Below are 16,309 nucleotides of genomic sequence, written 5' to 3'. Positions count from 1 at the left end.
TTCTATGAAACCACTCCCTCAGAAACAGGCAATGGGCTCAGATTGGTTAGTTGGGCCGGTGTGTTGTGATTGGCTAAACTGCGTACTGCACATTGTCCGGAAACTTCACGCCCATTACCTTTACGGGTGACAGTTGCATGTGCTCCGGTCAAATGTAAATAATGGTGTCAATATTGCCGTATCCGTTTGAGCCAGAATCAGACCCAGAAAGCGGTAATGAAGAGAGTCAAGCAGAACCGCCGCAAACATGGCTCTTACAAAACGTTTCTGAATGGTACTTTTTTTAAAAATTATTATTCTCTCAAAGAATTTCGATACGCTGTTACTTGAAAATGCTACTGCTGTTTGTTAGCTTTTGAGATACGGTTTTCTCCTGATTAAATATTTAATATAACTGAATACATGACTGAGTAATTACATGAAAAATTACTTCATAAAGTATACATGGGAAATACATTTACAAAATTAGTACATAATTACAAATTCGGGTCCAAAATGTTTGTACGCGTTTGTCATAGACACACGAAATAGCATAACTAACTGGCTACTAAAGCCAGCGTTGGTATTTGTTTACATCCTTGATAAAACTAAAACATTACGTCTGAAATTATACATGCAAATACATTTAAAATGATTAAATCTTACTTACAGGTTGTGGCCCAACAACTGCTGCCTCTGGTTTTAAAGTTGGAACTGCTCCATGTATTAGTAATAGTTTCTGGTTGAATCCGGCATTGAACTCGTGTAGATTCTGGAAGCTGTCTTCCGTAAAATGCGCAGCACAGAGAGCTAAGTTACAATTGTAATTGTCAGGAACATAATCAAACATAAATTTTAACCACTGTTGATGAACTACAGCGTCCGTAGGAAGCCCGAACACAGAAGACCTGACAGCTGGGTGAAAATAACACTTTCGACGGCATGGCTACAGCTCTCCACTATAACTCTTCCTCTTCGACAAAGCCGCAGAACATGGCCTTGCTCCCTTTTTTGCATGTTCCGGAGGGAGGGTTGATGTAAATTTATGGGTTTGTTACGTATAAAACCCAGGAAGTATCTCGTTGTAGTCCCATTTGAGTCGTTTTTGTAGGCATTAAACTTCCTGATTTTTAAAAGATATATAATTCTGATATCGATATGAACAATATAAATTTAAAAAAAGTACACCCGTAACAGATGTCTGCCCCTACAAACTTCTGACAAATGAATTTGCCAAGTCTATGAAACCCCCTTCTATACAATATTTTAGAAATAAAAATGGTACAATTAAATTAATGTTCACCTTTTATTTGTATTTAGCCTTCATACAAACAATAAGTCTAATAAACATAAGACTCTCATACTCACCTTTAATATCTTTAACTTTAAACAATAACATAGGCTGATTATTCTAATAGATTGAAACAAAAGTGCTTCAGCCATCACAAAGCATACGAAAAGTGTTTAGAGTTGCTGCAGAAAAAAAAAGAGTGAGCAACAACAAAAACATGTTGCTGGAGATGGGCTTATTGAAAATGCAAATTCATTCCCTGCCAGCAGAGGGGGCTTTTGGAGCATCAGAAACAGCCCAGTTTCCCCAGTAACAGCTGTACACAAAGCTGTACTCATGAACACGACTTTATCAGATAAAATGAAAATGCCATCGAAACTTTTCTGAAGACAGTCGGTTCCCTTCAGAGATACTAGGGCTGTAATCAACCAAAGAAAATCTTGGTCGACTGAAGTCCTGAAACTTTCGACTAAAAATCGACTAAAAATGACGTTGTGGAGAAGAAAAAAAAAACGTACGTTACATTAATTAGATACGCACTGTGCTCAGTACTTGGTAGCCTTGTTGTCTGCCTAAATTAATTATAAATAAACATAAAAAACTAATAGGCTATTTGCAGTATATTAAATCGTTTTTGACCTAATTATTTTGCACTGAAATGAGTCTGACACACGAGTCTGTCGTCTCTGACAGCGGTGCATCACGTGTACCTGCACAATATCATAGCCTGTGATTTCTGAAAACAGTACTATGTTGTCAACTAGTGATATCACAAGAACTTTTGAGGAATGTGCAACATAATTTAGAAAATTATTTTTGTCATATGTTATAAGTATAACTGTCAGACACTATCATTTCAGCCGCTCTGCGCAGCTCGCACAGAGCGAGGATGAACATAAGAGCTCAGCTTCGCGGCTGAGACACGAATAGACTTAAAGCTTTTACTCTTAATAAACACAAAAGGCGCGTCCACTTTAATAAAAAAAGAATATTTATTAAACAAACAAGAGCAGAAACCAAATAAAGTGCATAACTGAACAATAAAGCATCTTAGGCTCAAAACTAACACAAACAGTGGGCACAGCGCAATTGCGCATTCCAAATAAAAAAATGGGTTTGTCTGGGGGATTCTACCGTCATTACGGATGTGTGCGCCTGCAGTTATAAAACGATTATTACACTAAAATATTGAAATATGCCAATTCTGATATGTTCATGTAGCCTACTCAAAAACAGACAGGGCAACCTAACGCAGACAAGTTAGCTTACCGCTTTCAGATGATACGTCATGTTTGTCGTCGAGCTGTGGAAGGCAAACTGTTGCTTGCAAACTTTGCATTCAACCTCTTTCCCGTTATTAAGTTATTATTAAAACAAAATGCTGCCACACTGTCGATTTTTTTGTTGTTGACATGTTAGAATAGGACTGATGTATATTGATATGTGTTCCAAACCGCTGAGTCCACTAGCTTATTATTAAATAAATAATATTTAGCATCAAACCTTCTAAAGCCTACTTATCTGTCTCTCTTCTCCAGTGGGTTGGGCTAATCCAAAAAAAGTGAAAACAATGGGGGTGTTCTGAAAACAGACTGTTACCTGTGAAACAGGGGTGCTCTGAAAACACCCCCATTAGCAATTAGTGCTTTCCACCTGATGAAATGAGCGCGGCAAAAAATCGACCAATCAGAATTTTGGTCGAACCAGACCGTATCGACCAATTAATCGACTAATCGACTGGGACGTTACAGCCCTAAGAGATACATTCATATAAAACACCCGCGCCGTGTATTGATTATCGAAACATACAGTGCTCATGTTTATTCAACGAAGTCAACCGCCACAAATAAATCAATGTATAGGAAACACTGGTATTGTCTATTGAATTATTGGAAATGTTTTTTAAAATCATATCACCGTTATTTAGCTATAAATATCTGCACTCTACAGGAGAAAGAAAGTCATGAGGGTGAGTAAATGATGACAGAATTTTCATTCATGGGTGAACTACTACTTTAACCAAAGAATTGTACATCAATAGAGCTACAAAGATATTGGATGTGTCAAAGAAATAAGGGTAGTGTATGATATTGTTTCACGTGAGGCTCAAGGTATAATTAAAAGTAGTTTTGCCATTTCTTAGAACCTAATACAGACAACTTCACAGGAAAGCAGAGTGGTCATATCCCCCAGAGAAAATTACACAGTCGTCCAACAACATGACATTGACAAGAGCTGTGAAAGCTTTCTACAGACTGCCTACTCTTACGCTCAATTGGCAGGGATGTAAAAATACCAGCATTAGTTGTTCAGTCAACATAATACCACCGAGTCACCTCCCTGTGGCAAAATATGTCATGGTAGAGGTAACTCTATCCTACTGCATTCTCTCAGAACAGAGGAGTGAATGAAATCTTGCTGGACGTTTCCTAACATTACTGACTGAAATCCCCTGAGGCAGTCGGAACTGTGGAAACTTCACCACCCATGTAATACGTTCAAATTATCATCACTGTCATCGTAATCATTATTATTTCAATCGCTAATCAACTTCTCTGGAACATGCCACTGTAAAATTTTCATTTGGGCTAGACACTGTCTGTCAAACGTACTTTCCCATTTAAAGCAAACATCAAACCCTATTAGTAACCGGCAATTTGTAATGTGATCCATACACAAATGCTTCTCACTGTATTTTTCACATGAGCTTAAAGGGATAGTTCACTTAAAAATTCAATTTGTACTCATTTACTCATATTAATTTTGTTCTAAACCAGTATGACTACCAAAAGGAAATTTTCAAAAGAATGTACAAGGAATTTTTTTGTTTGTTTGTTTCTCACACAAAGATTTTTTATACATTCAAAAGATAGCCTTGTAGACTTGGACCAATTATATGATACTTTCACAGTGTTGTTTTTTTTCTCCCATGCACACTCTGAATGCGAGTTTGCAGTTAAATGTAAGAAAGGGGCAGGTTTTAGGCAAATGAAATTATTGAAGAAGTCTAGCATAGTCAACAGAGAAAAGTCAGTCATTTCACCAAAAGATTTGTGACATTTGAAATTAGGGTTGAAACAAACAACTGAAGAATAAAAAATGAACTTTGCCATGAGTATACTTGGGCCTTTACACATGGCCGCATTTTTTAGTTTGTAGTTTTGTGAAACTTTCTCACACAACTTAATTTAGAATTTAGTGTTGATAACTTTATTAAATTTATGTATATTTCCTACTTGATGAAGGGCACAGGTAAATATGAAATTTATTATAATGGGATTAAGTGAAGATTGTTTTAAGTTCACTTAAATAGAGTAAAACGTACTCTGACTCAAGTCCAAATCACGTGATGTGAACACTTTGTACAATGACAGAAAGCAGTCATGGTCTAAAACTGCCACAAAACCCCCATTTTCAGCAGCAAGAATAAATGAAAGGGACAAAAAAGGCTAAATATACACATCTCTGCAGTCCTCCAGTGCAGACACTTTCTGGGCCATAGCCAATCCCTTAGGCTGGAAACAACTACTAATTATAACCTACAGAGGAAAGGTGTCAGCGCTAGGACTTGAAACTGTAAGTATCCTGAAAATATGCGTTTATCGTAACAAGTTCTAACAAGACTCAATCAAATGCACACAAGAGTTCAAAAAGTAAATCAGCTCTCAAAGAAAGATGTTGCAAAACACGTTGACTGATGACAGACAGGTGGGGGGAGGCCAACCAAGTTCTTTCGGCTCTACTGAACAGCCGACACGCAAATACCGCCTCGACCGCAAAGCCCTCCGAGAACGCACTTTGTTTGGATTCTTTATGTATTACGGAACAGAATTATTTAACAACAAAACCAGAAGCATAACTGGAATCAAATTCAAACTGGTGCCTGCTTCCTACAACAACATGAATTATTTATGGAGTCATGTATGTGAAAACCCCATCTTTAAAAAAAAAAAAAAGAACAACCCCCCGCATCCATGAAGCATCTCCTCGCACCCATTCCCTTCCTCCTAAACCCCCACAGCAGGCCAGATACATGCTGACAGCACTCATAATGAGAGGACTCATCTCTGACCTTGATATATTTGACATGTGACAGCCATTAACATTGCCTTTAATCCAGTCTACTGCCTGAGTGCCAAACACACCCACAAAAGCCCCTTTGGCTTGGGCCTGGAATGTAACATGGGGCATTTGGTAAGAGGCAAAGCAGTAAAAAAAACACCAATAGATTCTGTTAAAAGACTGGGCTTTATCTCTCTGCCATTTGCCAAGCTTGAGGGCCTTGTGATAAACCTAGGATGATGGAGAACCACAAGCTTGTTTCAAAACTAGTGAGCTACCTTGTAAGGCAGCATCCAAATGGCAATGTAACCTCAAAAATTATGATTTACAATAGATTATAACAGCGTTTGATGAAGTAGCATGTTGCTAAGCTAACAGCAAGACGATCTAAGTTCCAAAATATAGTTTATTTATAACATTACTTTTGTTATGTTTATTGTATATTATTATTATTATTGTAGTCATACATTATCAGTGAAAGTTTGGAATAATTACAAATTGTTGTTTTTATTGAAAGATGTTTCTTATGCTCACCAAAACGGCATTAATTTTGATGAAAAAAACAAATACAGTAAAAACAATAATACTGTGAAATATTAAAATTCCAAAATACCTTTTCTATTTGAATAAAGGCCCGTTCACACCAAGGACGATAACTATAAAGATAACGATAAATATATAGTTCTCAATATTAAAGGGGTCATCAGATGCAAAATTCACTTGTCAAGTTGTTTAAACATAAATGTGTGTTGGAAGTGCGTGTAGACATCCATCCTATAATAATCCACCCAGTGTTTTTTCTCAAATCAGGCTGTTCTGAGGTTCCTGTCAGAATGACGTAGTTCTGCGCAGGCCACTCCCACGATAGTTGATTGAAAAGGCCGTCTTTCCTTAGACCCGCCCTGAGTGAGCTGTCATCAGTCCACCACTGTGTCGACTCTGGAGCAGGGGAAGACAAGATGTCTCAGATTAAGCGATTGAGGTGCTTTGTTGTTGGATGCAATAACGAATATAGCAATCGTCATTTACTCCCGACATCTGAGCCGCTGAAGACGCAGAGGATTAACGTTAATTTCGGTTTGAAGTGAATGCGCCGATCCCCGATCTACATAAATGCGTCTTTGTTCGTGCGAATCATTCGTGATCCAGCTTCATCTACAGAAGAAGTGAGTATAAGGGTTTTTTATGAATCTTTTATGCAAATCGCCTTTCCTAATAACGTGCTAGTTAGCCAGTGTCGTGGCTAAAGTAAACAGTACTGCTCGTCACCCCACGGAAGAGAGGAGCGTGGTCAGCAGAGCTCTTTAGCATTTAAAGCAAAATGGACTAAAAAACGGCTTGCTGAAAAAAGAGCTGATTTTGACAGGGTAAAAAAGGTGTTTTTTACACTACCATTGAGAAATTTTAACCAAAGTATGTTATAGACTTTTAATTAAGACCCTAAAGAATCATATCAACTTGTGGAAAATGGGCATCCGATGACCCCTTTAAAGAATAGCAGAGTCCACACCACAGCTATAATGGTAAAGGCACAGAGCAACGATATCGTTGGAATCGCTTTCAGAACTATTTTTTTTCCAGCTGATGAATGATACAAAACTGATACCCAATCAGAATCCATCCTGCTATAACGAGCTTGAGAATTTAAAGCGGCAGACAAGTGTCCGCTTAGAGTATGAGGCGATATCATCCGTTGGTGTGGATGCGAATATCGTTATCTTTATAGTTATCTTTATAGTTATCGTCCTTGGTGTGAACGAGGCATAAAGAATATTAGAAAGATTTCTGAAGGATCATGCAATACTGAAGACTAGAGTAATGTTTGGCCAAATTGTGCAAACAAAAACAGTATTCCAAATGCAATTTAAATCACAATTACCATTTTTCTCACACAAAAAACAACATATTGGGTAAATATATTACTTTGTAATTAGACTGAATATTTTCTTAACAATATTTTTCAGTCACAACACAGTTTTGGACTGTTAAAAGTACTGAACGATACAACTGAACGATAATTATTATCAAAGAAAATGCATGCAGGGGTCATAATGATAATAAAAAGGCTGTCCACATAGGCAACTGACTAATTCACTTTGACAGTGGAGACAGAAAGGTTGGTAACAGGACCAATGTACATAATGCTGTATCAGATAGCCATCCGTGATGCTTATCACCTGTCTGAGGCTGATTTCAATCTATTAAAATGTATGTTTAATTGTCTGTATTTTCCATCTTACAACCCTAACTAAACTGTGCACACTGTTTTACAGCTAAGCAGCTATTATAGCAATTCAGCCTAACTATTCATCTCAGGGGTGCAGCATTTTTAGCAAGCAGGAGTAATTATCTAAAATACTTGCCATTTACAATTTGGAAAGCTCGTGATATCTTCATCAAGTTTATGTCATGCGTGATAGTTACTGAAGTGTGAGGGTATTTTTGTCATTTGGAAATCTCATGAGGTAGATTAGACTGAAACGTGGCCTGACGTGCACATGATGTGCGAGGCTAACAAGTACAGCGGCACGCAAAACAGCTAAGGATGCCATGTTTATGGGGTCAGCCAAGATAACCAACAGACAAAAATCACTACAACCACAGGATTTCCTCATTTTGTGTCACTCGAAGCTGTTTCATCGTGTTGCATGGCCGGCGAGATATATATGTATCATATGTATAATTCCATACAATGAAAGTCTAAAGTTATTTTGCAATGATGCAATGTGAGTAATAACAACAAAATGTTCATTTGTGGGTGAAGTTTAAAGTAACAGAACTGGGTTCCATTTTAAATCCATCAATTTTATACAAATTACCCCACATTCAAAAGGACTGGTTACAAAAAAAGAAAAACCATGTACGACTTTCTTTTGTGGAACACAAAATATATTTTGTTAAACATCTCAGTGTTTTTTTATTTTGTTTGTTTGTTTTTGTCCATGCAATTAAAGTTAATGGTGTTCAATATTGATTTGCAATTTTGAAGGTGAGTAAATTACAAAATTGTCATTTTTGGGTAAAAGATCCTTTTTAAAGAAACCAAATTGGGTTCCATATTAAATCCATCCATTTTACACAAATTACCCTGCATTTAAAGGAACAGTACACACAAAAAGAAAATTAAATGAAATAAAACCTGCACGACTTTCTTTCTTCTGTGAAACAAAAACATGTATTGAAATATGTCTCTTTTTTTGTCCATACATTGAAAGAATGGGTTCCAAAGTTTTTCAATGTTGAAGATGAGTAAATGAATTTTTGGATGAACACTTTAATTTAATTCTATCACTTTAAACGAAACAGAATTGTATTCAATATTAAATCCATCCACTTTGTACACATACACAGCAGCAGACATACTGTAGCATTTTGCTTTTCTTTACAACATGATAGACTGTGACCTGCCACCAATGGTTTTAATTAGATCTCAAATGGCAAAAAAACGGAGTGTCTGTTACTTTCCTCTGCCAAAGCTGGCACACAGAAGTGTCAGACCGATTAAGAGACTGACCAGTCAAGGACTATGATGCATTGAGAGGAAGACAGAGAACGACGACATAACGTAGGCATCAAACAGCTGCCATACGAGCCTCTTCACTCTGCACATCAGAGCGGCAAAGAGCTAGAGCTCTGAGTCAGCACTTCCATGCAAATCTGGCCTTAGTCTGAGCAGAGTGCAGCAATTCCTCATCTACAGCGTGCAAGGAGGGTCTCAGAGCAGCAACGCACTGCAGCGTTGGCTATCTGGCTACTGGTGCGTGTTATCACAAATAACATATCTCTATTAGTGAAAACACCCTAAACATGCATCTAGAATGCATTACAATACATATACAATGACAAAAACATTCTATTTTCCCATATATGTGTGCATATTACAGCTTCAGGCATGGGCGGGTGTTTAAGTATATAATGTTAGCACTAAATAAGGCATTCCTGTTTGACTGCTGGAGGGTGTGCTGGAATGAGGGACCGGAGTGGGAATGGAGACGGATGAGGGAGAAGAGGTGAATTCTTTGGCTTTAAACCATACTATTACAGCCGACGATCCGAGCCAAGCCCTCCGCAGGAGAAACATCATGTGACAGGGAGGAACAATGCATCCAGATCTCTGCATTGCCGAGGCGTTATTTTGGGATTTTGGCATTGCTCTTGCACCTCAGTGTGGAGCAGCTCAATGTCTGGCATGCCTTGAATTTTAGCAGGACATTTACATATGCAGTGGACTGTGAAATGTTGTCATATTTATTTATGTCTGGTGACCTCATTTTTAAATTTAATGAATAATAATTAATACAAAACAAATAAATACAATAAATAAACTGTAAAACCCACAAAAATGTTTTCTCATGTTATAAAAAAATTGTATTTTGATATACCCAGTGTTATTGTTCATATACTATTATAGTATTTATTAATTCAACTTTTATATCAACATTTTTTTTAAGTTTCATTTTTTTTTCCGTTTTAGCAATTTCAGTTATTTGCCAAAGCCATTTTTCAAAATATTTTAATCTAAGTTTTTCATCTAATATTTATATTTCATTACATTACAGCTTTAAAGTAGCAAAATGTAATGTTTTTGTTAACAATATCATCACTGTATATCGTCCTACAAAATTATTACCATATTCACTGTAAAACGGTATTACCATGCACGGTAAAAAAAAAAAAAAAAAGAAATACAAAAAAATAATAATTCAAAGCTGTAAATAAAACAAATATTGCAGTATGTTTTACAAGAAAATGCTATTTCAGTTTTTCTATTTAAGAATTTCATGTTTTATTTAATGTGCTACTTGCAATTATTTTGTAATTATTTGTTAAATTTACTAGCAATTTCTGAGTAAAAACTGCATTAAAATGTAGACATTAATCCAGTTTGGTTTTGTACTGACAGTGCAAATTATTCTGTATTCCTGCAGGTTTTGGAATGTAGTGAGGGAATACTGGTTTAACATACAGCACTGCTTAAGGAATGTATCACATGGGAAACCCCGGCAAACCATTCCCCCAAGCTACCTCCAATCTTCTACAGGGTCAGTCAAGGAAAACCAATGAAAAGCTGAAGCATGTACACATCTTTGCCAATTGGCCCTAGATCCATTTCAGTGAAAAGCCCAGAGAGTCTGCATGAATTCACACTTTCACAATGAAAATATAATCAGAACAATACAATATGGCTCTGGGTCACTGGTCTAGACTTGGTTGGCAATGGAAGGGAAGGAAATATGAATGAATCATTCATTATGTGTCTCGCATGGTTATGCATACATTTCTGGAGAGGACTGGGACATTCCAGGGGGTTTCGCATATAATTGCATATAATGTTTTCCGAACATTCATGTGATTCTCTTTATGTTGTGACAGCCTCAAGGCTCCAATTATGATCTGTCAATGCTGAATGTGGAATCCTCATCACTGTTCTTACCCAAATCATCAGCGGCTGATGCGTCCTCAGAAACTGTGTTTATGAACTGTCCACAGACGCTGAGGAAAACCAGAGCAACAAGCCAAATTTATCCCCTCATTGCCTTTTGGTTACAAAGTTACGCCAGACTTCCAGCCTCCTTTTTGAAATACAAACGCAGTAAAAATGTGTTAGTGTGTCATAAAGAAGCAAGACATGCAGTCCCTTGTGAAACTAAATTTGACCTCGGTCACAATAAACTGGGACTTTGGTCTCCGTGCCATCGACGGTCACAGCGGCATACATTGAAATGTGAATAAATTAATGAGTGTGTGCTAATGAGCTCATGAATGATTGACCTATCCAGTCTGTCTTTAAATAGTCAAGTCCACAAAGGGGACAAATACAATGTGCAGCCGTTTCCCTATATGACATCATGTGTCCAGCGGCTCAGTGGAGTTTCCTGACACTGCCCTACTGAGACTCCCCACAGGAAAAGGGCACTTACACTTTCTAGCATAAGCACACATGCACAATGACGCACAATAGCTCTATCTCAAAAACGTCCTGACCTGTGTGTGACAACAATGACCAGCACTGCTATCTCTATGGGCCTAACTAAGTCACTTGAAGGCTTGTTTGATCACAGGACCAGAGGATTGTAAACAAAACACCAAACTAAGCAAGGACTGTGCTGTGAATTGGCGCTACATTCAGACGGTGGCCAGTGAATCTAAACGCATGCCGTTTGTTGCATTCTATTCATTTAGCAGAAATTTACATAACATGACAGTTGATTATGCCACATTTTTTGCAGAGATAGAAGGCCAATCATTCCACTCCAGATTAAACTTGCAATAAGATCATTTACAGATGCAGGATGAACTCTGTCCCATAAAAGTTTGCTTATTTGTCTAATGGTTCACATCTAACTCATTGCAACAGTACTAGCTGTTTTGGATGTGATACTGACACATACTGGCTTGGATGAAAGAAGTTTGCTCTGCATGCTCTGATCCATACCATCACTCTGAATTACGCTGTTGATTTAGGCTGTGTTATTAAAGGCAAAGTCGAGACAAGTTTATTTATATTAGTACATTTCATATGCAGTTATAATCCAAAGTGCTTTATATTCAAGTAATTTTTTAATTAAAATATTAATCATAAATAGGTTTATAATATATAAAAAAATACAGTGAACAGTAAAAAAAGAAAGGAAGAAGCTAATTAAAAAGAAAGAAAGGTGTATATACATTAAAAGGGACTTAAAACAGACAGTTATGTTGTGTCTGTAATATGGGTTTGTTATCTTAGATTAACAATTGTGCTTTGTAAAGTGCCTTTACCACCAGCTGAAAACGGTATATAAAGTAAGCATATTATTATTCATAGTAACGAGGTCAATTGCGTGACACAACTGGTCATGTGATCTCAACAGATCCGCGTCATTTAGAATAAAACAGCTGTTTCGTTAACACTGATTGCTCTTGAGTTATCATTTGTAAACTTTAAAATTTAGCAAAACATTACTGAGTGCACCTTAAACTACTGTCCGAGAAATAATGTATAGCCATTAAAAACCAAAAAAAACATGAACAATTTGTAAAGAACTGTCGAGGCATCAAAAAAAGAACAAACATTATATTCTGCTGCCGAACAAGCACACAGGCCATGAATAAATTAGTTTGTTTAGCTGTGGCCCATGTCAAAATGAAAGCCCAATGCACTGTATCCACCTTGTTTGCGCAGTAAGCATGAAGACTCATTAAAGGTGAGCTTCACATTCAACATTCATGCACAAACCAGTCCAGCGATGATGTCATCTTCATTCCTGTTCCCCCTCAAAAACAACTCAATGAGTTTTCCGTACAGCAACTTTAGTCTGTTAAGCAGCTGGCTAACGTCAGACAATAAAACACTAGTTTGTTTGCCTCTCGCATGTCACAGTGAATCGCTACACAACTGACGTGTGGGACGCCTGAAAGACCAGGCGTGCAGTGCGTGAAATATACCTTACCCCAGTCTAGGAACTCCAGGACGTTTTTCTCTCTTCTGAGGGGAGAATTACTGCACTCATCATACAGGCAAACAAGAATATCCAACAAGGTCTCCACGCTGAAGCACTGGCCGTTAGACTGAGACGGGCCATCTAGAATCAGCTTCTCCAGCTTCTTCAAACGCACCTCTCCAGACATGGTTTCAGTTGATGCTGATGTCTCACAGTATGGTCAGTATTTGCTCCCACGGTGGCACACTTGAGTAAACGCTCCGGAAAAACTTAATGGCTCAGAAAATCTTGTCGAGCCTAATCATGGTCCCTCTCGCACCGATGCGTCCATATCAATCCACAACATCATGAATTCACAGTCCTTAGATGTAGAGAACTTGCAGCCATCGACCCTGCCCTGGCCGGTGGATTTGACGTATATAACCCAGGCTTATGTATTCCCGATTTCAGCTTCTCCTGTCTCGAAAGACACTTTTCACAAAACAAGTCACCAAAGAAGTTTAAAGCAATCCCCTGAGATATGGTGATATCTGTGGTTATCCATTATGCAGTAACAAAAGCGCATCAGCAGCACGGGATCTGCATTGCTACAAAGCCCCATATGCCCCTCCTCTGGCAGGACTGCGAAAGCCTTAGCAAGCTGTTTCCCCTTTAAATTCCTCTCTTCGTATATACACGAAAGGCTGGCGGAGGGAGCAAGCCTTGATTTCGAAAACTGTTATGCACTTGTCGAGAGCAGCTTCGCGGCGAGGGGCTGGAAATACGCGTCCTCGTTGATGTCGGTTGGAGGACTCCGCTGCTCCGCTCCCGGTCGCCGTCTCTCACAGCTCGCTGCTGCAGGCAAAACCAGACATCATCATGGCGACCGTCACGGCATCTGCTGCAGGGAATGGAGAGAAACAGCAGAGTAGTGTATGCTAGAGACGAGTGTGCGAATCATCTCCCAATTATTCGTTGACCTTCAGGGGGGGTCGACCTTTTTAAGGGATTTCTGTTAACAATTTGCTGTTGAGGTTCGTTTCCCGCAAGCCGAATTGTCTCTCAGCGCAATGCGATAACCGTCAACTTTTAAAAATGTCAAAACACTTCAGTTCTCTTATTTTTGCTTGTGGTAAATAAATAATAATGTGAAAACGGCAGGACTTTTTTGTTGACGTACGTCAGACGGTGACGGAAAGAGAACAACGCACTGTTGCTATGGTTACCAATGCAGGCAAAAGCGACTTTAGCGTTCATTTATCGCATTTCTTTTTTTTTCTTTTTTTGGTTATTCATATTTTTGATATGCTTTTTAAGTGTGTAGTATAGAAGGATACATACTTTTCCTAACATTGTTTGGTTAATTCCCACCTTGAAAGTATATATATATATATGCGCATTGTTAATAGTGGTGATGGATGACTCATTCACTGAAAAACAGTCATGTCTATTGAATATTCATCAAGGCTATGTTAGCCAAAGAAGTTTTTTCCTCCCATTTTTTATCTTATGCATCTTATTTCTTGTGCAGAAACTTAAAAAAAAAAAAAACTTTAAAAAACGAGCACGTTCGCCCTCTTGTGTCCAATAGTCTGCGTTGCAACTGCAGTGCTGAATTTAATGAAGTGCGTCTGAACTCCTCGTCTGTACTTGTGTCCGTGGATTATAACGTGTTCAGAGAAGCAGACAGATATTCTTGTTGATGTTACATTAAAGTTTGTATCTTAAAATATCTCAGTGTTGTCTTACACTAATTTTACAACTAACTTAAAACTAGAGATAGATAGATAGATAGATAGATAGATAGATAGATAGATAGATAGATAGATAGATAGATAGATAGATAGATAGATAGATAGATAGACATGTATATAATAGATAGATAGATAGACGTATATCATAGATAGATAGATAGATAGATAGATAGATAGACATGTATATCATAGATAGATAGATAGATAGATAGATAGATAGATAGATAGATAGATAGATAGATAGACATGTATATAATAGATAGATAGATAGATAGACATGTATATAATAGATAGATAGATAGATAGATAGATAGATAGATAGATAGATAGATAGATAGATAGATAGATAGATAGATAGACATGTATATAATAGATCGATAGATAGATAGACATGTATATCATAGATAGATAGATAGATAGATAGATAGATAGACAGACATGTATATAATAGATAGATATAATAGACATGTATATAATAGATAGATAGATAGACAGACATGTATATAATAGATAGATAGATAGATAGATAGATAGATAGATAGATAGACATGTATATAATAGATAGATAGATAGATAGACATGTATATAATAGATAGATAGATATGTATATGATATATAGATAGATAGATAGATAGACATGTATATAATAGATAGATAGATAGACATGTATATGATATATAGATAGATAGATAGATAGATAGATAGATAGATAGATAGACATGTATATAATAGATAGATAGATAGATAGATAGATAGATAGATAGATAGATAGATAGATAGATAGATAGATAGATAGATAGATAGACATGTATATAATAGATCGATAGATAGATAGACATGTATATCATAGATAGATAGATAGATAGATAGACAGACATGTATATAATAGATAGATAGATAGATAGATAGACATGTATATAATAGATAGATAGATAGATAGATAGATAGATAGATAGACAGACATGTATATAATAGATAGATAGATAGATAGATAGATAGATAGATAGATAGATAGATAGATAGATAGATAGATAGATAGATAGACATGTATATAATAGATAGATAGATATGCTATTCATAAAAATGAGATATAAATAGGCTATACAGTAAGATTTTCATATTTTAATGCTTCGTTTTATGTCCATATTTGTAACATCAAATGAAAATATCACAGCACAGGTGTTCAGGTGTAAGCGTTTGACGTTTGAGAACATGCCATCTTCTTTTCTCATAAGCCTTCTTCTATCAATCTGAATCTGACATTTGCCACACCAGGCCTAATAAAGTGCTAACGTGTCTTTCATGTCAAAACATTTGATGTTAGAACCAAACTGCGGCAGGATGTAGGGACTGTTTAATTATTCATTTCTGTTGACCATGAGAATTTGTTTCAACAATAAACATCCTTAAACGTTTAAATTAAAATGAGCAATTTTCAGAAATGACCTGCATTATGACCTGCATTATGATCTTAATCGCTGACAGAAAGAACACTGAGTTTTCAACGCAGCTTTGGTATGTAGTAGAGAGGTGTTAATTAGCGCATGTTTTGTTGATTGGCGTGTAGCTCCATCCTTTGATTAAGGGATGTACTACCCGTGAGAATTAGGTGGTACTTATATTGACAAAGGGCCTCAAAATAATCGATAAGACTGACAGAAATCATGCAAAGATCCAGGACTTCATTTTACTCATGCATGCCAATTCATTTCACAGCTAACTAACATGACTGTTAAGAATATAGTTTAAAATAAAAATAGAGCATGTATATAATTTATTATGTGGGTTTATTTGTTCACATTTCTAAGTCCAGATTTGCA

The 16,309-nt window shown here is 36.9% G+C and overlaps 1 protein-coding gene across 1 annotated transcript in view; it reads right to left on the bottom strand.

Annotated features, from left to right (window-relative positions):
* Positions 1-14,266, bottom strand: part of LOC306880267 (serine/threonine-protein kinase MRCK alpha-like) — a 62,637-nt gene extending 48,371 nt beyond the window's left edge. Inside the window, exon 1 of the mRNA XM_079433699.1 lies at positions 12,766-14,266. Within this exon, the coding sequence (XP_079289825.1) occupies positions 12,766-12,943 (178 nt within the window). The 5' untranslated portion in view covers positions 12,944-14,266. The remainder of the gene's footprint in view (positions 1-12,765) is intronic.
* Positions 14,267-16,309: the final 2,043 nt, after the last annotated feature.

This window comes from Barbus barbus, assembly GCF_936440315.1.
Source record: "Barbus barbus genome assembly, chromosome: 14".
In the NCBI taxonomy this organism is placed as follows: Eukaryota; Metazoa; Chordata; class Actinopteri; order Cypriniformes; family Cyprinidae; genus Barbus; species Barbus barbus.
The sequence above is the reverse complement of the archived record's forward strand: the minus strand, read 5'-3'. Positions and strand labels throughout refer to the sequence as shown.